This window comes from Fringilla coelebs (assembly GCF_963513975.1).
Source record: "Fringilla coelebs genome assembly, chromosome: Z".
NCBI classification, from domain to species: Eukaryota; Metazoa; Chordata; class Aves; order Passeriformes; family Fringillidae; genus Fringilla; species Fringilla coelebs.
Window position 1 is genome coordinate 23,314,407 of NC_140031.1, and position 24,846 is coordinate 23,339,252.

At 40.6% G+C, this 24,846-nt stretch overlaps 1 protein-coding gene across 1 annotated transcript; it reads left to right on the forward strand.

Annotated features, from left to right (window-relative positions):
• Nucleotides 1-1,405: 1,405 nt before the first annotated feature.
• On the forward strand, nt 1,406-15,368 carry LHFPL2 (LHFPL tetraspan subfamily member 2; the record flags this gene model as incomplete). The annotated part of the gene is made up of 2 exons (XM_084224604.1): nt 1,406-1,835; nt 15,112-15,368. 2 exons carry the CDS (start codon nt 1,406-1,408, stop codon nt 15,366-15,368), a joined length of 687 nt encoding a protein of 228 aa, XP_084080730.1.
• Nucleotides 15,369-24,846: the final 9,478 nt, after the last annotated feature.

Genomic DNA, 24,846 nt, shown 5'->3' on the forward strand with positions numbered 1-24,846 from the left:
TGACCTGTTTGTTATTTTGAGGCCGATATTTGGATAGGAGTTGGAAGTAGAGTGATCTCTGCCTCTTGTACTCAGATAAGTGTAACTCTGGGAATGTCATCAGCCGCTGCTGAAAGGCAGTATAATGGCTTGGGGAAAGCCCTGGGGAACATTTTGCTGCAGTCGCAGATACACAGGGCTGCAGAGGAGGGGAATTGGGGGGAGTTGGGAAGCTCAAGGCTGACTGGCAGACCCTCTGACTGGGGCTTTTGGCCCCTTGGCAGTGACTGGGCTGCTTTTCCATAGATTCCTGTTTACAACAGCATAAGTCACCAGAGGCTGCCAGTGCTGGCAGCTGTTCAAGATGAGGTCTGTGACACACCTGCAGGCAGTGTTTTCCTGAAACGCTGGTGCAAACCTTGATCCCAGACCCAGGGAGGCACCACTCCTTGCAAAATCCAGGCTTCAAAGGGGTCACCACATCACAGGGTGAGCTGTCTGCAACTGTAATCTTGTTCACCTCTTCTTGAGGCGGGGTTGGCTCAGCTGCAGTCAGCAGAAACCCAGAAGTTTGGAACAAGGTTCCTTCATTGCCTGTTGCACCTAGGTGCCCGTGGCATGTGGAGCTGTGCTCAGCCTCTGTCCTGAAGTCAGGCTGTGCTGCCTCCCCAAAGTGAAGGCGGGAGCTGCACATCTGTGAAACTGCTTAAACATGTCCAAACATTTTGCTGGGTGACTGCCAGCACCCTTGGTAATTTGGACCAGAAGATGATGATGGGGGTGTAGTGGTAGGAGTGGGTGGGACCACTGGGTGTTACTGAGACCTTTGCTTGCAAAGTGTTTGACAAACACCCACCATGGGATAGGGCACAGCAGATATTGTAAGTATTGGCAGCAGTGGGAGGGAGATTAATTACTCCCCTGCAACAAATCAGAGAGGCTTCCAGCAGGCTCTGTTTGACCAGCCCTTGTTAGAGCTTTGTATGTTGATGTGAATCTGTGCCAGATCTTCGTTTGTTGTGGGGGTGGAAATGACTTATTTCTCACTGCTGATGTGTTTTCTCTCTTCTTGTAGGTGTATGATGTCAAACAGTGGGCAGTCCTTGTAGCCTCCCCCACCAGCCTGCAGTGTCATGTGCCAGTATGAATGTTAAGAAAGAAACTCATACTTCAGAGCTCAGCATCCCAGAAAGAAAAAAGGAGGAACTAAACAGAGAGAACAAATGATTGCACTGCTTGCAAGACTTGAGGCTGTTCACTTCTTCTCCTGAGAAGCTTCGTCCTGGCCTTTGTGAGAGAGTTGAGAAAGTAGTCAGGGCAGCCACAGTGATTTTCCTAGGGTCCTTTTCCTTTTTTAATTTAATTTTTTCTCCCTTGTGTCTGGGTTTTAAGTGTGCTGCACTGATCACAAGCACTGGACATCAATATGTGTCATGTCATTGTAACGTGTCGGTCGATGCTATGGACTCTCCTGAGTATCGTGGTGGCTTTTGCAGAGCTCATTGCCTTCATGAGTGCGGACTGGCTGATTGGCAAAGCAAAGCCTTCAAGCTCCGAGGAGGTGGACAACAGGACGGGGGGACAGCAGGAGCCCTACCGTCCAACGCTGGGCATCTACGGGCGCTGCACCAGGATCTCCCACATGCAGTTCTCCAGACGAGACACGCTTTGTGGTCCTTACGCCGAAAACTTCAGTGAGATTGCCAGTGGGTTCTGGCAGGCAACCGCTATTTTCCTAGCCATGGGAATCATGATTCTCTGCACCGTGGCATTTGTGTCTGTCTTCACTATGTGTGTGCAGAGCATTATGAAGAAAAGCATTTTTAATGTCTGTGGGCTGCTACAAGGGATTGCAGGTACGTGCACTTTGAGAGCAACTAAACTTTTAATTTTGGGGTGATTCAGATGAAGAAACATAGCAGTTCTGGCCTGCCTGCAGACTGACTGCATTAGGCAGACCCAGAGTGATTCTATACGCTGGTGTTTGTTCAACCATAACTGAAATTTATAGCCACACAGCATGTAATACATTGACATTGGCAGCAGAATTGCCGCCGAATGTGTGCCAAAATGAACTGACCAGTATTGCTTTTGTTTGCTGTTCGTTTTTTTTCCTCTGTTTGAATTTCTTTCAGTTACAAAAACTTCTGTCCTTTGCTACCAGCAGAGAACAAAGTTAATACTCATATTAAGGCAGTCTATCTCCCTCTCGCTACTTTAGTAATTTTTCCATGGACCAAAGGCAGTTTCCTTAGTGTCTCACAGGCTTCATGACTGTGGTGAGAGTAAAAACCACCCTGGGAATAAGAACTGGTTATAGTTGCACACCCAGTTCCTCCAGCATTTCATGTGAAGCAGCCTCCTTCAAAGCTGTGAGCTTGACAAGTGATACCTTGAGATAAACCTTTCCTTTAGCCAGCTTATTGTTCAGCTGCAGTTACACAGCCCAGTGAGCTTGTCTTTTTAGTGTTCAAGGATCAGCTGTGCTTTGTCTGAAAAGACGAATTTGTTCTAGGGATTTGGTGTTTCTGCTTAAACCCGTAGATTTTACAGAGATTAAATGATTGTTAGTAAACCAACCCTGGACAGCCTTAGTTAAAGAAGTATTCATTTTTCTGTAGTTGCCACTGAGCGGCGGGGAAAACCTGTCTCATACACAGGTTTTCATCTTTTGTACTCTCTGTGTGTGTGGTCATCTGGAGGAGGAGAGTGGTCTTCAGCCCTGCCTCTGGCAGCCCTCAGAGACCCGTGAGGAGGGAGGGAATGAGCAGGGCCCCCTCCTTATCTCAGTGGGGCTCTTAAGCAGATGTTTTCAATTCACAAAATTATTTAATCACAACAAAAAATTAGGTTTTAACTTGTTTTGCCTGAAATGTGAATCCAGCTTTCCCCCTTCCCACCTCCACTGAGGTGGCCAAACATGTCTGTGATGGCTATACCTAAACAGGAGATGTCATGATAGATATTCACACCTTTACCTAAAGCTGGATGGTTTCATTTGCTTAGTTGAGACCTAACATAATCTTATTTTAAATACACATGGGGAAGTAGATGAAGACTGAGTTTACTGCCTGCTGCAACCCTCCAAAGCCAGCGTTACATGCCAGGGACTGGCTGATGCTGCCTCCTGAAGCACTACCAGAGTGGCTGTCACCATTGGCCACTTCATTCATCTTCAGTATAGAAGCATAAGACTTATTTCATGTCACCCACAATGTAAGGTTTGTACTTCTGGAGCAGAATTATATCCCTAGGTTGGATAAAGATGCATCTGTGCATATGATGGCATACAATTAGCATATCAGGTCCTTTAGATGAATATGACCTGTTTTGCTGTAGTCTTGGTGCACAGAATTTGCCAGAAGCAGTGTGACAAGGAAGCAGCTTGGCAGTGCAGATTAAACCAGAGGAAGTTGTTCGTTCCTTGCTTTCTTACTCTATGCTTCAGAAATTATCCATGACTATTTTTCCAGGAGATGCAATTATTACTTGTTTTCTTTTGGAAGGGCACTTTCACAGGAGGGATTGCTTCGCAGTATAAATAGATCTTTGGCATGTCAGATTTGGGTCTTTTGAAAAGATAACTTATAGCTCTGATACCATCTCAAAATACCTAGTCTGTCACCTAGGATTAGCAGGTAGAAGATACTTGTATTTTAGAATAGTGTTCTGGAGACCATGCTTTTGTGAGAAAATGCATGCTAAGACAGTCTTATGTTTTATTATCAATCCAGCTGTACCCGTAATGGGATTTGCCACGTGAAACATTGAACAGTACAGTTGACAAAGCATTTCATATGTGTTAGGGCATAGATCAGTCCTTCTCAAGCTGTACTAAGCATAAGAGCACTTCTCTTCTTACAATTCAGATAAATGACACAGCATGAAACTGGGTAAGAGAAAGGTCACCTTACTGAAACATTGCTGCCAGTATTTACAGCCAGGTATCTTGTGGCTCACAGCTCGTTTTCTCAAGATTAATTTTATTGGGTCCATTGCTACTTTTGTTCCAGTAGAATTATAGCATCTGCTTACCTAGTTGCAATTACTTTCCTTTTGGCTAATGAAGGATGCTAATTTAAACTTCGTCAGTTCCTGAGTTTTGAAAAATGCTTTTTTTTAAAGCAAGTTGCTCAAGAGGGACAGTTGTCAGCATGGCTAATTCAGACAGGGATTTTGATAGATAAATTAATGCCCTGACCAGAGAACAAGTTATAACCCCACCTTAATAATTTTAACATAGCATCATTCTTTCTAATATGAACAATTATGTTTTTAGTAAGTGTACAAGAAGAATTCACAAAATAATTTTGTTAATCAGTCTATGTCAGTACAAAATTTGCAAGTATGTCAAACATCTCCTTTTTAAACATGAGATGCACACATGGTAGAGTAGTCTACAGGAACCCAGGATCTTGCAGACAATCTCATTTAAAATCTCTGTATCTTTGCAGTAGAGATTTAATATAATTAAAAACATACAGCAACCTAATTTATTCCTGGAATTCATCATGAAAAACAATAACAGACACCGGATATATCTTTCCAGTCTAGCAAGATCACTTGTGGATGATGCCTAAGGTGAAATTACAGAAAAGAAAGCAACATCTCTTCTGTTATGGCCCTTAGACAAATGTGCAAACTGTCATTTAGACCAACAGGAGGAAGCCATACAAATATCTGGACCACAGGGATTCTTTTGTTATTTTTATGGCAGAAAATGAGAAATAGAAGGCCATAAGGGAAGAAAATATGGCTGTTGTTTAAACTCCTGTAATTCCTTTGTTATAGAGAAAGAACTTCTTCTACCCCTTTACTTTCAAACTGCAGTGCCTTTTATTCTGCAGCGGTAGAAACAGTAATCAATAGCCCTGGTTTTGGAGATGCTTGAAAATTGTTTCATCTGGATAAGCATGTTTTCTCTGCATTAGAGAGTGCAGAGAATGGAGACATGTAATTGAATAGATAATTACTATCCAGCAGCAGGAAGACCAGGCAGACTTTCATTTGTATGTCTTTTTAGGGAAAGTATTCTACTTTTAGTCTGTGAATCACTTGAAATGCAGAGGCTGGAGGAGAAAGGATATTATTACATGCTAACTGACAAGAATCAATTCAAAGTAAATTTTCACAGTAATCATGTAGCTACAGGAAGTAATTAATTGGTGATCCGGTACTGATCTTGGTATGTCTATAGCCTAATTGCATGAGTATTTACTAGTCTTACTTGGGCTTGTGTACTTCACTTTGTTGCTAAGTAATATAATGTAAACATAACCTAGCCTCAAAGGAGGGTGGGGAGAGCTTAGGACAGAGCCTAAACCAAGTTTGGCTTTCATCTCTGATAGCTTCCTTTATGAAGTTCATAATCAGCAACTTGGCTTCCTTTTTTGGTGTCTGCCATGGCTGGGCAGACACAGCCCCTTCCCCACAGCCAGTGTCTGCCTGACTTGCAGCTGAGCCACAATGCACCAGCAGCACCCTGACTGCACACCAGGGGGAGGAAGCTAAATCAGCTGCACCAATATCATATCAACCACAGAACTTGAGCAAGCCCCTGTAGTTTTTTGTGGGGAGCTTGACATCATGTGCCTGCAAAAGCTTTGGGGAGAGCAGTGGGGAAATGGAGCTGACACATCAGGAAGGCTAATGGGTTTGGGAGTTCAGTTTCTTTTACTTCTGTTTTACTCTGCTGGAACAGGGCTGCCTTGCCAGGAATATTTACCAAAAGAAGATAAAATAGTTCCTCTTCTCTGAAATCTTTCCAGGATGCTAATGGCTTCATCTGGAAGGCCTCTCATGGGTCACCCCCTTCTCATCTCTTCTTCTGTTCACAGTCCACTGTCTCCTAACTGTAATGGGGCTTGACAGAAGCATGTAAAAATTGGGTTGCATCTGTCAGAAGACCTGCTGTGTCCCAGGTGCAGACCAAGGAGTGTCTCTGGTTTATTCAGGTGAATATATGGCTGCATTTTCCTGTTGTGTGGCTTAGCTGGCTGTGCCACTGGTATCTTTAACAGGTAGATGTCCAGCCAGCCAAAGCAGAGGTTTGTGTTTTCAAAGGCTGCTGCAGGCAGGCCAGAGAACATTAAGTTCCCTCGGATGCTTAGTGGAGTCTGTCTGTTTGGGTCCAGATGCTGCAGCTTTGGGCCTCTCTCTGTCATCCCAGAAGTTTCTTCTTTTCCAAGGTCTGAGAGGTTTGTTTTCCCCCCTGACTGTTGCCCTGCTCAGTCCCAAGCAATGATAGCTCTTCCACAGTACTTTCTCTTCTCAGGTGTCTCAAGAGCTCTTTTGTCTTCTTTCTGCTGACCTTTTCATGATTTCTCTTTATGACTATCCATGTCTTCTCCTTTTCCTTTCTTGGTATCTTGGAGGGTTCTTCCATCAGGAGCTGCTACAGGACCTTGGCAATAGTTCAGTTCCAGGAGTACGACTTTACCCTCAAATGCAAAGAAACTTCTCTGCAGCTTTCTAAAATGAAGAGGTGAAATTCAGTTTCAAACCAGCTGTGTGTATAACAGTCTGTCTTCACTGCTGAAAGAGTTTGTTTTACATCTCTTAAGCTGAGAAATTGTTCAGCCTGTTATACTTACTTGGCACCATATTCATTTTGGGAGGCTGGGTGATTAGGAAGATGGCCTGAGCAGAGTGTGATAGGAACCATCTGAAGGGGATGAGGATCTGGAGCTGATTGTGGGGATGGGTGAAGTGGGAATCCAGACACACAGGGTGGGCTCATGGTGTGTGCAGCCATGCAACTGCAGACTCCTGGCTGCTGGAAGTTAAGGAGTCCAGTGGGAGTTGCAGAGGAGGAAGCTGGGGAGGAAGTGGGAGGTCAGCCAGACCTTTCATCATAGAGGGGAGAAAAAGCAGGAGACACAAGCTGTGGTAGAAGGGCATGAGGCTTCTAGAGCTCTTTTATGTTCAGACCATAACAGAAAAGGTTACGGTAGTTGCAGCATAGTTTAGGATATTTGTTTATAGGTGGGATCATGCTGTACAAAGGCATTATTTTGTCTGAGAAAGAGACAAACTGGTGCATAAGGAAGAAGGCACCTTGTGAGCTGATGTTGCCTTCAGGCAACAGAAACTGTTGAACAGCCAGGGAGCCCAAACAGTAGGAGAGCAAAGCAAGAGTGATTTTGCCCTTGAAGGCAAGGAAGCTTCTTGTTTGTCTTTCTAAAACGCAGAGCATGCATTTTTCAAAAAGCATATTTCCTCTTTGGATTCAGCTCAGAGTTTTTCTTTTCTGATGCCAGAATTCTGAATTCTTGGGGTGGGAAGAAATAAAAAGGGAGGGGAGAGGGATTTCTGATGGAAATCCTGACAGTCTGAACTCTTTTTGCTGTCTGCGGTGTAGTGCTTCCTGTAACCTACATGGCCCAATGCCAGCATGATATCTAATGCACACTGGCTGCTGAAAGTTCATGCAAAGGGGACTGCTGTCTTGGAATATGCCAGGGAAGGAAAACTGAGTTCAAGTGCTAAATTGCTATTATGCCTGAGGGAGACCATTAGTAACTTCAAAGAAATAAAATGCAGATTTCAGTGTTTTGTTAGATTCGGACTCATCTCCTGCATTATCAAGGTGGGCACTTGAAAACCAGCGGACACGCAGCAGCTTAAAATGAATAGAAAAATAAACAAAAATTTCAGACTTTCAGTGATCAAGTTTGGCAGTTGATTATCTCGGCAAGCATAAATCTCTTCCAACAAACAGCGCTTAATGTGAGAGAGACTCCCACTGAAAAAGATTTTACCTGTGGCACATGTGCACCCTGAGGTCTCTTATACCGACAGAGGTGAAGTGCTGAGCACTTCTTTACACCCCTGCCCTGGTGGTGTGGGAAAGAGTGCTGGTGACCCCAAGAGGCCATGGGGATATCAGGAGAGCACAAGGGCTCTGTTTCTGTCAGATTTTTGGTTCTAGGCCTCAGAGCCAATACAGATCCTGCTATTTGTATATAGAATGGAAACACAAAGAAAACATTCAAACTTAGCAAATGCTGTGTTCTCACTCAAACACAAGAAAAAAAGCTGAAATGAGCTCTTTTAAGAAAAGGGGCTATCTTTTGCTGAGCTTCTGTCTTCGGTGTTTCTGATGTGGTGGTGAGGAAGTAAGTGGATTTGAGTTGTGCTTTCTTACCCAGTAGAGAATGCCTGCACTGTGCTGCTGAATAGCTCATGAAGCCACAGGAAATTCTCCCCTTCCTGCATCTCCATTTGCCTTTTCCTTCAGCCTGAGTCCTAGTTCCTCTGCAGCTCCTCTCCCCCACCCCCAAACTGAAGTTTTGCTTGTACTACGGGATCAGTATTGAGGAAATGTAAGGCCATGAAAAAGGTGACCTGCAGCCCTTTTACCTCTGTTTCAGCTAAGGGAGGTGGTTGTTTTGGGCTCCCTTACTGAGCTATAGTCATATTTCATTCCCTTTCTGCTAATCCAGCATGATTGATTGGTGGTTTGGAGGCAATGGCACTCACTGGTTGAACAGCAGTGGAAAAGGTTATGGTGAGTGGTAGGAAATAGATGGGATCTTGGCCCCTACTTCTTTCAAGAACAGAATATTTAATATGGCCTTTCTTTCCTGATTCAGAAGCCTCCTTCAATTTACTACCTAAAACTGAATTTCCCAATTAGGAGCATTGACTGAGCCTTTTACTGGGTCATCCTCAATTAAAAACACTCAGTGCTTTTTTGGGTTTTAAGGTAAAATGTGAGAGGTAGCTGTTCCTGAGCAATGGCCCGATGAGTGGAGAGTCTTTGTTCATTTCTGTACTGCTGATAAAATTTAAACATTTGGCTTTTCCCTTATAACATGATTTATCTTGACTTATTTGCTTGGGTTGACAGTCACCACATGGGAACCCCCAGAGTGTGGTGACTTCACATGGCTGACAGCCAGCAAAGAGGCAGCAGTGTCACTTCAAGGCTTGGAATTGATTTTACTTTCAGTCTACACATTTTCTTCCCTCCCAACTAATGGGCACTCTCACCACATACATAAAAATGATTAAAAACTAATGGTGAATTTACCCTGTCCTCTCTTAAAAACAGCCCTCTGCAGGCTCACACTTCACTTCAGAGGAGTCTAAGCAGTAAGATCATACCAATATAATAAACAACTCCTAAATTCCTAACATTAGGAATTAGGAATAGACTGAGTTATTTTGGAGCTTATTTTGGAGGGTAGTAAAACATAATGGTTGAGTGTCCCACCAGTAGTTCCCTGTGCAGTATTTCTGTGTCTGTTTGCAGATTGCAACAGCACTAATGTCATCAGAGGATTGCATAGGTTTGGTTATGAATAAGTATCTACAATTTGTGTAATAATGGGAAAAGAAACATGAGAGCAGGGGCCTTACCCTCTTCCTCAGCCTGGGAAGACAGTGATTAGGGAAATATTTTTTTCTTCTGGTATGTGCATGCCCTTACAGTACCCTGAGACAATTCTAAAGGGGAAAAAAATCCACCTGGTTGTAGTATTAAACTACTAATTCATCTGCCTCAGCTTAGTGTACACTGAAATCTATATATGTGAGCAGTCATCTGCAGTGATTGAAGATATGAAGGTGTGCACTTGCCTGCTGGCAACCCTCCCCCTCTCAACAGCCATGCTCCCAACGTGCCCCAAAACACATTGCTTGGGTTGGCCTGCACCAACTGTGGTGTCCAGGCAGGATTTTTAAAGCATTGATCTTCATAATGCTGTGAATTTTTCTTTTGTTCCTCATGCAGCATTTATGAGTGGGCCAGAAGCCATTTCCAAGACACTAGGACATGCAAAGTCTCCCCTTTCTTTCTGGACCAAGACCTACCTGCCTCTGGTCAGCTCCTTGCATTTGGTGGGCTTGGCAGCCATTCAGGGGGCTGAAGAGCAACTGCAGAGGCAGGGGTGGGGTGCTGTAAGCAGTGCTCCATTCAGCATCTCATGTTTTTCCTATAGCCAGTGTGGAGTGCTAGAAACACCATGTCAGCAGGCCTGAGCCCATCTCTTGAGCTCTCATCTGGTTAAAATGAATCACTTCACAGGCTGAAGGTGTCTGTTGTGCAGCTGCCGAGTAGGAGGCTGTCTCTTCACCTGTCTGTCAGGGGGCAAAGTGATCAAAAGTGCATGAGTGGTAACCTGGTAGCATCCCTGCTGGGTTTGTCAGGAAAAAAATTTGCATATGGGAAAGCCTTCTTGGCTTAAGCCACACTAGTATATTTGTACAGATATTTAACACATGAAATGTTCAGATAGCATATGGACACATGTGGAAATGTGAGCGTTAAAGGCAGGGTGCAGTGTCCCTGGACTGATTCTTAATCCCCTGTGGTTTTGCAGAAGGTTAAAACAATCAGGATCAGTGCCACTGGGGATGCAGCCCACCTGCACTGCACTGCAAAGCTAGCCCCTCCCTGCTTTCACCCTTTTACCCTTTTTCTTTTCCTCTCTTAAAATGTTGCTGCTCAGTCATGCAGCTCCATAGGAGCCTGTTGCAACGCCACCTCATTGATCACAGCTGCTCAATTTCCTGTTTCTTCAGCAGTATTTAAAAGCTTTTTTTTACAATTTTGCTAGGAAATGAGTAGATAGTTTCAGGCTTTGCAGTGGAAAGTGGCTTTGTTAGTATATGCTCTTGTTTAATATGGCACAACAGCAGCTGCACAGGAGACTGTCAAAACTAAATAGCACGCCTTCATTTGGCTAAACAAGCCTTTGCCCTACCTCCTGTCTCAAGGGCTGCTTCCAAGGAAGAAGAAAGGTTTTCCTCAGATCTGAACCCCAGCTCATAATATGGCATAAAAATGCCCACAATGAAAGGCTGGTCTGTTGGTTTTCCACAATGTTGACCTGGCAGCATTGCTGTGTATAAAAACCAGGAGGAGCAATACCTCGCTGCAGCTGCAGGCCTTTAAAAGGGGAGAAGCTCTTAGTGCACAAAAAAGTCTTCTCCTATAGGAAAAGCATTACCCAACTGTCTTCTGAAATATTTTTGCTTAGTGATGCAGTCTGCTATATTGATATTGATGTTCTCAGTGTGCTGTAAGGTTTTGCTTTGGTGTTTTAGGAGAAAGGAGTTGCTTCTACACCACTGAAGTAAAGAATGCCTGATGTTTAATAGGCTCTTGTAATCAGGAGATATGTAGTAATCTAATAGTTACATTAAAATTTAAATCTCACAAAGGCATCTTTTCAAAAGCAAGTAATTAGGGCCTGACAATAAAAGGTTATGTTGTGAAATTGCCTTCAGTGAAAGGTGTAAAAATGTTCTCTGCTGACAGAACTTACACCAGAGAGTTATAGGTAAAAATTTTGAATAGTTTTCTGTTGTCATTCCTAGGCATCTGGCAACATTGTGTGACATTCTTTCATACATCTGCTTTGACGATTCCTCAGAGAAGAGGTAATTGAGAACCAGCAACAACTAACAAAAAGGAAATTTTGAAAAATAATCATGCTGATTTCAGGAAGTGGAATTGTGCTGCTTAAAAAGTAGGAACAGCAGTATGTGTACAGCAGAACCTGCAGTTTCAGCAGTGCAGCTGTGCCCAGAGAGGGAGTTAAATCTAGAACAGTGCAAGCATGAACTCTGTGTATGTGCTTGTAGATGAGCACAGTGGAAAACAGCTTGTAATGTTTTCAGAGTGAATTTGTTCCTCCCAGCAGGGTGAACAAACAGCAGTAATTCCACAGGTAGGCTGGCTGTGAATTAAAAATTATTTATTGTACAGCAGCACAAAAAACTGAAAAGATTAATTGTAGAAAACTTGTTCAGACAGAGCACTCAATTTTTATTCTCTGTTCTTTTTCTTGATTTATTAAAAAACCTCTATAATTAATAATTACTCTCCTCCTGCTAGACATGTCTCAGGCAAACTGTTAACAGAAGATAGTTTTTTTCTCCTTGTCCCTTTCCATCCATGTTTCCAGGAGTAGAGGGTGGCTCTTTTTGAGGGGTGTCTGGCTGCAAGTAGTTGAACAGTTAAGTGCTTTGGTTTGCTGTCTGCTGTTTTAGGCAATTTAGGCAATGGTTTGCACTATAAGGGCGTGGTGGAGCATCATCTGCCTGTTTTGTTCAAGCTGTGGGAGTCATTGAGATGGGCTCTGCGACTGACTCTTCTGAGATAGTGGGTAGCAGGATGCAAAGCTCCTCTTTAACTGAACACTCCTTTCTGGGAAAACCGGGACCCTGCACAGCTCAGCCATTGCTCTGGATATGGGAACTTTGAACTGAATGTTAGCATGAACCAAAGGAGTGCCTTTCTCCTGTGGCTATTTTGAATTGACTTAATGGAATCATCTTTATTTACTTTTCCTGTCAAGCAGGAACCAGTTATTAATGAAATAAGAAATTGTGATAAATATTAGAGGTAGTGCTAAGAGGCTCATGAAACACTTTCTGTCTGCACTGAAATGGAGAAGTAGAAAGGAAGTTTGGTAGTGAAAATACTACTTTTTTTTTGTTTCATTATGCTGGTCCAGTATATAAGTTACAAAGTTAGCTGTCTGAAATCAGGTACATACTCCAGCTGTATTCAAAACCATAGTTAAGGCTTTCCTCCAGATCTTGTTAGCATCTGTGAGAAAATAGATGAAGTTTATCAAATTGTGGCCTTTTTATAGTATTTATTATATTTATATATCCAGAACTTTTCTGTACTTTTGAAAAAAAGGTCTAAGTCAATAAAGTCCTGATGACTACATTTGGCAGCAGGGCTGTGCCTTTTGAGAGCCTGAGTTTTGGGTAATAGCTTCTCAGCTTGGGGCATACATTCCATGAACCAGTAGCTTTCAGGAGTTGCTCAGTGCTCTAGTTTTGATAAAAAGTGATGGATGGGTCTTCTTGGTCCTGTTTGTGACACTCACCTGTAAGCCGGGTTTGCTGTTAAACACGGGCTGTCTAGGTTTGTGAGTGATGGAGTGGTAAACTTAAAAAACTTCCGTGCTGGCAGCAGCTATGCTGGCATTTCAGATCCAGCTTCTTAATTCAGTGATGGTGATTTTTACTTACCAAAGGGCTTGTGATTGTTAGAGAGAGCAGCAACTGGCCCATACCAATGTGCAGTCGGAAAGATACATAGTGTGGTCATGCTGGTTGCGCAGAACAGGAAACTAGTGATGAATAGAGGAGAAGGAACTGCTGGTGTTTAGTCTGAAATGGCTGCAGGGCTCAGCAGGATGAATGCACAGCTTATCCAGGTCTGTCCAAGATAAAGCAATACTTTATACTTAATGTATTTGGCCAACCAGCCAGGAAAGACTGCATAAAATTTGTCACTGGTTCTTAAATGTAAGCAGTGATGAAATCCCTCCACAGAGAACGGATATCACTCACGAATGGATTTTGCCGCCCCAAAGAGTAATGACATTTAGGTCATTCATGCCCATGGTGTTGTGTCATCATTAGAAAAACGCTGGAGGAAGGACTTTCTTTTGTGAAATGTCTGGCATTCACAGACATTAATTTTAGACAGTTGGATGATGGTTTTTGCATTTTGTGTAAATTAACTGCTTACTAGCTAGGACCCACATTTTCATTGTTGGTGAGGAAGACTTCATGTGTCTGGCCAAATTTCTTTGAAGAAACAATTAAGGAACCCTAACATACTGCAGAGAACTCTAACTGCTAGTCTAAGTGAATAGAAGAAGATGAAAACAAGTCTTTAAACCTGTTCTTTGTAATCTCTTGGTTACAGGAAAGACAAAAAAAAAGACTGGTTTTAGTGCACAACTTTTAACCTACTTCTAGAAGATAACCACTTTTAGCAGCTGTTTTCATCAGCATACCAGGTTAAATAAAGGGCTCTGAAGTGCAGAAAAAGAAAATCAGAGATATTTATGGAATCTGGAAAGCTATATTAATTTTCTGGATAAACTGACTGTATTTAAACAAAACTGTTTTTTATAATTTTCCTTTTAAGTAAACTTTTAAGGTAAACAGAAAGCAAATTTTGATGCTGTGAGCTGTTCTTATGTTTAGCTCCTTCTCACATTCCTTGTAGGAGGGAGGTATGTGTTTAATTAATTGTGATTTTTTTTTTAGTGTCCATAAGAAAGCACTGTAGCCACTAGCATATTAAGACATTTTGATTAAATCTCCTTCCTTTGTGCAAAGACAGATGTGCAGGGACACTAATGTGACTTTCAATTACCTTAATGAAGCCCTTCACTGATTAGATGGTCTTCATAGAGAAACCTATGAATACACAAGAGACAATCACATGGGCAGAACAACTAGTCTGAGCTTTTCACTTCCAGCCTGAGGCACACCAGTCTGCTGGGGGTGTTTAGCCAGATGTAGAGTTGAGGTTTTTGCCCCTGCCATCACAGGGAAATTGCTTTTCTTCTGAAGGAGTTAGTCGACCGTTTGGAGGATCCCAGGGTTACGTATGCACTGGCTATGGGTACTTGGATCTGTTTGTTTGAGGCTGACTCCAGAATCCCTCTGTTATGAGAGCAGCTCAATGAACTGGCAGTATTATCTTTCTACTATGTCCTAATGTGGCCAAAAAAGTAGAAGTGTAACTGGTTTTTTGTGGTTTTGGTTTTATTTGGGTTTCTTTTGTTTTGGTTTGGGATGGGTTTTTTTGTTGTTTTTTGTTTGGGATGGGGTTTTTTTGTTGTTTTTTGTTTGGTTGGTTTTTTCCAGGCAGGAAAATCAATGTAGGCAAAATCCAGAGGAAAACAGGCAAACACATTTATGGTGAATGGCTAAACAAAGCTAAATAAGGGCTAGCTAAATACAAAATCAAAAGTGGATGCAAGTATTCCTACATTTTTCAGAAGTGCAAGCATAAGCAGTAGGTGGAGATGCTTGAATATTTTGCATGCTCTGTATTTGTAGCAATAATGTGTGAGAGGAAAGGATGTAGGAGGAGTACAGAGATTAAAATAAGGAATTAAGCTGTTATCATAAAAAGTAAGTCTTTCACAACATAAATAACAGGGTAGCTTAAAATTTAGTTGAAAGACTGCATGACATATACTAGAGAACAATCAGTAAAGGAAGATTGGATGGATGAGATGGCATTTTTTTCCCAATCCTGATAAATTATGAGTATTAGTGACCATAATAACAATTACTAGATGTGCTGCATTTGGTGTTAGACTGATTGTTTGTAAAACTTCTTTCTGTTTTTATTTCTAGGGCTCTTCCTTATCTTAGGTTTGATACTTTACCCTGCAGGTTGGGGATGCCAGAAGGCGATAAGCTATTGTGGATTTTATGCTTCTGCTTACAAACTGGGAGACTGCTCCTTGGGCTGGGCTTTCTACACAGCTATCGGTGGCACTGTTCTGACGTTCATCTGTGCAGTCTTCTCGGCACAAGCTGAAATAGCCACATCCAGTGACAAAGTGCAAGAAGAAATAGAAGAAGGAAAAAACCTTATCTGCCTCCTTTAACTCCAGTGGGGAAAAATACCAGCACCTGGATCTTTATCTGCTTTCCATTGACTGGGCAAGCAGATCCATTTACCTGTTTTTACCATTTGTGTGATTGAGCCCCATGCATTCTGACCCTGAACTACTAAAAGGGTCTTTCTTCTTTGCTGGGCAATGAGGATCAGAGAAAGGATCCCAAGAAAGCAGAATGTAAATACTTGGGGATATTTTTAGTTTCATTCTGTGATCAGGACACAGTGGAATATATTAATCTGACTGGGGATGTGAGTAATCACATGTATATAGCAGGAATGTTGTTAAAACTGAAAAATTCTGATTGATCGGATTGCCTAACCCACATTGGTCACTTTGAAGAATTTGGGTTTAAAATAATAAAAGCCAGCACATTTTTTTTTTCTTAAGCAAAAGAGAAGCCTATTTTAATAAGGCTATGTTTTCAAGGGCTCCCCTCACTGGTGTATATTTCTTCACCATCACCTGGTTTGGTACCATTTTCATGGAGGTGCTTTCTGGTACTGAACTTCTTAGAAGTACAGTGCCTTCTTGGATATTAACTCTATGTTGGAGAGAGCAAAGCTGATGTTTACATCAATCTTAAGGCATTTAGAAAGTCAAGTCCTTGCCAGGTTTCTCTCTCTTGAAACTTAAGAGCACAAGGTGTGTGCAACTTATTACTTAGCAGGTAAATATTGTTTCCACTGACTAGACAGAGAAGCTGTTGTTAGACTGGCTCTCACTTGATTCAGATAAAACCGAAATATTTCTATGGCCTTTATTAAAACTTCTGAAATCCCAAGCAGACAACAGCGCCCCACAGCACCAGCCTTATGTGGGCTGCAGCCTCTCCTACAGCTGTGGATTCCACATTGTAATTCAACATTGTACCTTTTCTGTCATCGGTGAATCATTCCCAGTCTACAGATAAGTCTGTCTCATGACCCAGACACACATGAATCTTTAGGAAATTTAAACTTTTCAAGAAGCCTTTACAAATTCTATGTGGCTGGGAAGAATTTTTTTTCCTTTTTTTTTTTTTTGTGTGTGTGTAGTAGTAGACCTTTTTCCAACTAAATCAGCAGAAATTAAACAGACGTTGCCACAAATGCCATTTTTTTCTCAGAGCCAGCTCATTGTGTTATTTGTGGTGTTGCCTCACTCACTAGAACTACTTCTGATGCCAAGTTTGTAAGGTATTTTAACAAACAAAGGAATGATGCAACTGTGCCATAGGAGCATTGGGGATAAATGATCTGAGTAGTTCTAATTAAATACTAGGTGAATTTTAGATTCCTTTTCTTATTTGTTGGTAGTTTAACATCATCTAGTGACAGTATTGCTTCACTATTACACAGAGCAGAGATTCTTGGTTTTGCCTGGTCAGTCCCATAAAATATGCCATTAATTATTAAAAAATCGTTGTTACTGTCCAGGTAGGTAGCTGCTTTCAAGGCACTGCTGATGTGCTTCCCAAGACAAGAGCTGTTCAGCAGTCCTGACGGCGGGCACAGGGCAGCCTGGAGGACTGGCGAACAGTCACGGAGCTGGTGTGCCCTTCCAGCACCTGCTGCCCACCAGTGACAGAGCAGCTCCAGCCTGTGCCTCTGTGCCCATGGCACCTGTCACCTGTGTGCTGGACAGATACACAGGTGACCTCTGAGATGCAGTGCAACAAGGTCAACTTCTGCCTGTATTCAAAAAGGGATTGTTTTTGAACAAAACAATCTTCTAGCCTCTTCTTGCATTCACCTGCTCTTGCAACCCACATCCACCATCTTCTACTTTAAAACAGGGAACTCACTGTTCTTTTAAATATTGAATTTAAATCCCCTCCAAAAGTTATGGTCTGGGACCAACTGCCTGCACAAATAAAGATTTTAATAAAGCAAAATTACCAGCACAAAGTGGTGCTTGAGGGTGAAAATCAGAGCCCACACACCCTGTCCACACCTGAGTGTCTCGTTGGCTTTGCCCCATACATATCCCCCGCACCTGAAGGACATGCACTGGGCTTGTACCCGGGGTCCAGCAAGGCTTCCTCCAGGCATCCCTCCTGAGCCCCTTCTGGAGCATGCACTAAACCTGGACCACCAGCTCAGCTCTGCCCTGCCCTCGGGGGCCCTGCAGTTGGAAAAGAGGGGGTAAGCAGTTGTACGAGTACCATATAAACCTAAAAGCTAAAAATTAATTACTAAGCAGATGTATGGTTTTAGCTTCCTTAGGTGGGTAACAATCTAAAGCCCAGGTCACCACTGCAAACAAGTCTTGACACAGTATTAGGGTGAAAAATGCTGCACTGGCTTAAGCACTTGATTAGCCAGAATCAGGTCAGGTTAGTCCATACAAAGGTTGAGAGAGCATGCTCTGCTCTGGTTGAGAAGTAAACAATGAACAACCTTCTTTCATGCTACTAGCTGACCTCTTCTGTGATCCACATGATGCTTAAAAAAATTTCAATAGTACATTTTTTTTGAGTTTGGTTTTTTAAGTATTAAAGAGATTTTCAGTGGCACATTTTGCTTTTCTTTGCATTCGTAACCAAGAAGAGCCAGCTTTTCTGCTTGTTGCTGGTATATTATCAGCTTGCTCTGCAACAGCATAATTAACTAACTTGCCAGAATATCCATGTTCATGTAGTACAGATAGAAGACAGGCTGGGAAGAAATACAGGAGAAATAATCAGAATTTCTTTTCTCAGGGTTCTGTTTTTCTAGCAAGTGATAAGGTGGTATATATAGTGAAATATTTTTTTCCTGGATGAGGTTTTCAGGTGCAGGGTGCACTCATTAAATTTCACAGCTGTTTAAATTGCTCCTGAAGTTCACCTCAGCAGTAGCTTTCAAAGGCACTCTGGGAAAGAAAAAAAAAACAAAATCAGCTTTAAGCTGATTTAACTGATTTCGTGAGGGGGCTGTTGAGTGTAACTGCTTCTTAATGTACGTGCACTGCATAGGATCTAGAGGAATTTGCTGTGGATTCTTTAAAACCTGTGTGCCAATTAGTTCAGTTTAACTTTGTTTTGTGGTATTGAAGATTTCTTCAAACATCTGTGGTTTCATCAACTTCTTAAACTTATATTCAATACAGTGCCATAGACCTTTTTTTAATTGTAGCATATTTAAATATATACACAGACTTGTGTGAGATGTGCAATACATGGAATGGGTTTTGGGTTTTTTTGGTTATTTTGCTGGGTTTTGGTTTTTTGTTTTTTAGTTTTTGCATTTTAACAAGTGATTGGAAGAGGGACTTCCCAGGGAAGAAGTGGCTGGAGTTTTTTGGTGCAGATATAGCGTAATGCAATAAAATCACTGATGTTGAAGATCAACACAACAGTAGTAATAGCAGCTTGAAGATTTAACAAAGATATCTTCTAGATTGATTTTAATTACTCAGAATACAGACACTTCCAGTGTGAAGCTGTGTCCACCTCTTGCCATTAACACTCAAAAAGCTGAAAAAGCTCAGCAAGGTTTCTTAGCGGGCTTTATTTGTAATGTGGCACTGCAAAAAACATTGCTACTGAGCTATTTCTGGGTTGTCTATATCACCTTTGTATCTATTTTACTCAATAAAGTTCTCTTGATTCTGATACTTTTTTTTCAGCCAAATAATTTCCATTTTGCATTGTTACCCCCACCCCCCCAAGTTTCCCACATCCTATTGGTAAATGGAGAGGAGTTCAGGCCTGCCTTGAAAGCCATGGGCACTGGTGCCTACACCTCAAGGAAAGGGCAGAGTCCCACAAAAGCAGAGCATGGCAGCAACGCATACACAGCTCCTTGGTATAGGAAGAGCAGCTGCAGCGATCCAGCTAGAGTAGGTTTTGAGCCATGGTTTATTTGTGGTACTGTTTTTCTGTTCTTGACTTACCACTATGTACATTTGTTAGCATGAATGATGTACCTAATGTCTTCTTTTTAATCTAAATTTCAATTAAATGTGAGTTTTTGAACTTTTAACAGGAGTCTGACTACCTTAATACAAGCATATTGGACAAGTTGAGCCAAGCTGAGCTTTGATTGTAGCTTTAATAGCATTTAGGATCCCAGTCCAATGATGTATTTCAGATTCCCATCTGACTTAAACACTTATTACTGCTTACTGATCAGAAGTATGTGATCTGAAATTGTAACTATGTGTTATACAATACAGTTGCATTAAAGAGACTTTCTAATTGAATATAGCTCTGACAAAATGTGTTTCATTTTGCAACTAAAGCACTGCATTTCCTTTTTCATGAAAAAGGGTAGTAACAGTTCTGAAACAAATACTGCTTCATCATACACAGATTTTAAAAATGGTGTTTGTCACAGTGTGTTTTAGCTTTCAGCTGTGACGTGACAAACACTAGAGAAAGGCTACAAAGCCAGCCTATAGCAGAACCAGGAGAAAGGCTTTCAGTAGTTTAAAGAAAAGTCAGCACGTCACTTATTTGTCAGTTGCAATGGTCCACTTCTATTAAATTTATATATAATTATTCATGTATAGTTTAATTATACTTCCAACAGTTCCTAAACTTCAGAGAAGTAGCTCTTACTTACAACTTGAAATATCTAGAAACATAGTCCAGAAGTTAGGGGATAGATGCCACTGAATGCACCACTATCTCTGTCAATTTACGAATTTGAAAACACGTCTAGATAGAGCACTTATTCTCCAAATATAAAACACTGCTTAAAGAAATTATGAAGTACTGATTTGAACAGCTAAAAATATTACCTTCCTTTTTCAGTCAAGTTAATGGAGTTAGCAGTAGCACAGAGTTTGAGTCTCCAGTTGTGTGTACTGTTACACATTTCCGTGTTCTTGTAACTTGTTCTCCAAGCTCCAGCTGGGTTTAGAATAGTGGAGCTATCACAAAGTGGATGTCTGTTATCAGTGTTAGAGTGACAGGAATATACAGATGATGTCTTGTTCTGCAATTCACTGAAAGCTTGTTTCAAACAAATGCATTTTATTTAGAGTATCTTCATATCAATGAAAATCTGAGAGAGTAGGAATCAGTATCTGTAACTGGCATAAGGTATCACACAGATGTGGTGGGATCAGTAACATGGTCTGACCAAGGTAAAAGAGAAAGAATGCCATATTTAATTACATAAGTCTTAGGCTGGAGTCAATGATCTCAGGAGTGTTTAGGTCTTTTCCATCCTAATTGATTCCGTGATTCTGTATTCTGACTACTTCCGGTTGTTGTCTTACCTTGGACAAAAAGTGTCACCCCACTGCCCAACCCACGATATGCATTTTTTCTTTCAAAACATCATGCACTCCTCTAAAAAGAACATCATGCATTCTTCTAAAAAAATATAGGCACAGCAAAGACAACACTTCTGCACTGAAAAACAGCAACCATGCTTTGGCATGTGTGCAATGTCTACAGCTCAGACATACACAATTGTTTAATTAGGCTAGAAACATGATAAAATCTACTAGCAGCATTGCCAGCTGGAGCAGTAGCAGAGCAGCTGATATCACAGAGGCACCAGTGGTCAGACGCAGCTGTTCTGTACAGTGGTCTGGGTTCCAGCCAGTGCTGCCTACCCAACTCCAGCTGTAGCGGAAAAGCTGAGTGCAGGCCACAAGTAACTGAAGCCAGCCTGTCTTCCAGGCCTGCACCAGCCCTATTTTTACTAATACAGCCTCAAACTTTATTAATAAAAATCAGTCCCAAATACTTCCCACCTCTCCAGCTGGAGCTTTCCCTTCTTAAATCATGGACATAAAGAAGTAAAACCTGGTATTCTCAATGCTGTAAAGAGCAGCTCCTCTGCACTGAAGTATTTTCCTTTACATCTGAGTGTAATGTAACAGGAACATGAAGGAGCACTCACCAAAAGCAGGACAGTACACTTACTTTTATATATACACATACACTCATTACTTAGTCAACAGAAATCTCCAAGTGTATTGAGAGACTGTATTGAAACAACAACTGTTTAATGTAATCACTTCCATCCAACAAAAAGCATAATTTCAGTTGAGCAGTATATCCTTTGGTTAAACTGCTGGAAAAATTTTGGGGTTTTTTCCCCAGAACAAAATGTATGGTAGCATGAGCCACAAGTTACAGATCCTTACCAATGTCTTTTTTCTTTTCCTCTCAGTATCATGTGACATCGTATCTAGTTTTATCCTTGTATGAAGTTTCACTGTCTTTTGCTGCTGAGCTAGATCTGCCCTACTGCCTTTGTCAATCTTCCTGATTTTTATAATTATGAAAATAAAACCTACTTGCAGACATAAAATTAATTTGTAGAAAAAAAGTACAAACTAATTCACACGTTTTACTATAACTGAGTCAAACCTAATTCATTATTAACTGTGCCCTACTACAGATTAATAACCAGAATGTTCTAGGTGTGTGCCTTTTCCTTGGCAGAAATATCTTCCCAGAAGTATCACTGACTATTTTTAATTACAGTTCTCTTAACCCATGATTTTCTCTCAATGTGTGCATGCTTTTCCAACCCCATGCTTACAACTTCTTGAGGAAAGTAACCTAAGCAAACCAGGGGAATTATGTCCCGTGAAGAGCACTAAAATTGTGTAACAATTCTAAACATAAAACATGACTGGATCATATGGCACAACCATGCTTACATTTACAAAGAAATACAAAACCTCTTCCTTCAGTTAACTGACACTGCCATTCTAGATCTGTAAATTATAAAGATAAATGGATGAAGAATTTCAATACTGATTGATGCATGCATGTTGAAGTGTCTTTAAAAACACATCTGCCATCTCCCAAAATAATCCTGACTGTACCTCAGAGCACTGTTCACTGTATCACTGCATGAATATGCATCATGCATTTGCAAACTTACCTACATCACAGTCATCTAGATGAAGTCATCCAGCCCTTCAGAGGAAACCTAGTAGTAAGATGAGTACTAGAGAGCAGGTGCTAAAACTGACATTACATGAAAAAAAATCAACAGATTGTGCTAGTGATTAAAAAAAAAAAAAAGAAAGCAGGACAGCAGTAACACAGAAATGTTGATTCACTGGCAGAAATTACGAAAATAAATACTACCAAAGCAAAGCTTTTTTCAGCAACTTCATTTTACTTTCAATAATGTTTTAAGAGTCACTTAATACCTGTAGAATTCCATTCAGTCATGACAGAGCATGTGTAATTTTAACCCTTGTGAGTTTACAGCACAAGAAGGTAAACTGCAAGTACTTTAAGAATTTTCTTCTTAACAGTTGAGTAGACTAATTCTCTTTAACCAGATTTATTGATAGTGGACATTTTGCATCACCATTTCAGCAGAAATACAGCATCTATATACAGAATTATAAAAAGCAAGTCAGACTTTTACATAGATCATCCTCCCTGCACATCCCCATGACTGTTAGAAGAAAAATCCCCATTATTGGTCAAAACTATACAGAGCGAACACCTAGGAAAAAAGTCTTTTTTATTCTATGACACTGTGTTAATACAATAAATATACAAAACTTCTGAACTACTCAGACATGCAACAGAGGGACAGAAGAAGTGCATTTGTACAGAACCATGACATTCACCAGGATGGCAGAACATTGTTAGTAATTTACAAAATATACAAACATCCTCAGATAAATAAAAACAACTCCTAAATTACAAATCAAAGACTACTGACATTCCAGTGTTTAAACTTCATACCTTGTACTCTGTTTGTCACAATACTACAAAAAGACAACTCAAGTGGGTGCCATACTCTGATTAATAAGAGATCGTAAAATCTAATTTTTGTTAGGTACAAAATATTTTTAACAAATTTCAGCCTTCTGTCAAAGCTAAACAAACTTTTCCCTCCCTTTTAGGCTGCAAAGTGTCACAGATTTCTGGTTTAAAGAATTCACATGTGACACAACCCTGAATTTCACTCAGAAGGCTTAAATCTGTACATTCAACCCATGATATTACAAATCAACAATTCTTATACGCAGAACATTACATATGTTTTCTCAAAGAACCTTCAAACATTTGAGAAAAAAATCCACCTGTCAAATTCAGGTTTTATTCCTAATGTGTTTGGTGTTTGTTCTGATAATCTGTGTATGCTATTATGCAATCTTCAACTTCAGTTAAATTGTAAGGACAATGTCCCTAGGATTCCAATCCAAGAGATACCAAAAGAATTCCCTAAATTTAGATTTAAAAGTAATCCATAGCAGAGTTCCTAGATACAACCCTCAAGTTAAGTTTAAAATATGAAAAAAAACAATCTTGATGTATAGCTTCTAGAATGATGGTCCCTCATTCTCAGCAGAGAACAGTGACTTTAAACTGGAAAGCTTTAAAAACATTCCACACAAATTTAAGTTCAATGTTAGCATGTCCACTATTATGACATTTTAACAGCCTTGTTAAATAGAATACTTAAGCACGTATATTCATTAATGTGAACTTCAGCATAGGTGAAATGATGATTTTTTTTCAAATTCAAGTGTGGTTTAAAGAAATTAGTAAGTGAAAGGAGACTAACAGGAGAATTCATGCTAACAGTATATTACTGATTCCAGGATTATGCTAGGGGAGTATTTTTTTAAATGAGCTTCTGTTATTATGAATACAGTGTATTGAAATAGAATACAGTGTATTGAAATTCAGTCCACTTTCAGAATGTGGAGGGGCCTCAGAACTTTATGCTGTGTTATGATTCACCTTAAGAACTGAATTATTTTCAGCCGTGGTGCGTACTTACACAGGTTGTGGGATGTCATCTTTCCATTTTCTGGAAGAATTTGAAAAACTGTGTATTATATGTAAGTCTCATGAGGCAATCCAAAAATGTAAGGTCTTCAAAGCAGAGAAACTCAAACTATAGCAAGTCTTGACTATATTTTATTCTAGAATATTGTGATGGTATGTACCATTATGGATTGTTAGTTTCACAGCATCAATCTAACCTCTTAGGCCTCCAATTCAATGAGTTAAAATCTAACTTTATTAAAGATAAACATCTCTCCCTTTGCCAAATCAAATAGTTTAAAAGCTTTTTTCCTATAGCTTAAATCACAGAGATGGCTGAGTTAATATTAAAATGCATTCAAGTATCCGTTAAATGCCATTGCTTCAAGAGCCTGGTTTTAAACAACATTCCTGTTAGAAAATTAAATACTGTATATATAGTGTTTTGGACCGGCAGTAAACTGAGTGCCTGTCCAGGATAGAGATTTAGTACCACTGTTAAACATAAATCTATACTGGAAAAAAAAACCCAAACAAAAACTAACCAAAAAATCCCAAATAAAACAAAAATACCACTGCACATAGAAGAGGAACAGGGGATATGTGAATACTGAAGTTAAAAATAGCAAATATATAATCATTTAGCTCCGTGATTGAAATCACCAATTAACTTCCTTAAACTGAACTATTCTATTACAGAGAATGTTTATGCCCCATAGTAATTTCTCACAGGTAGAGAATACTCCATGGAAATACATACAAACAAATGCTATAAAGTGGCACAGGTAAATT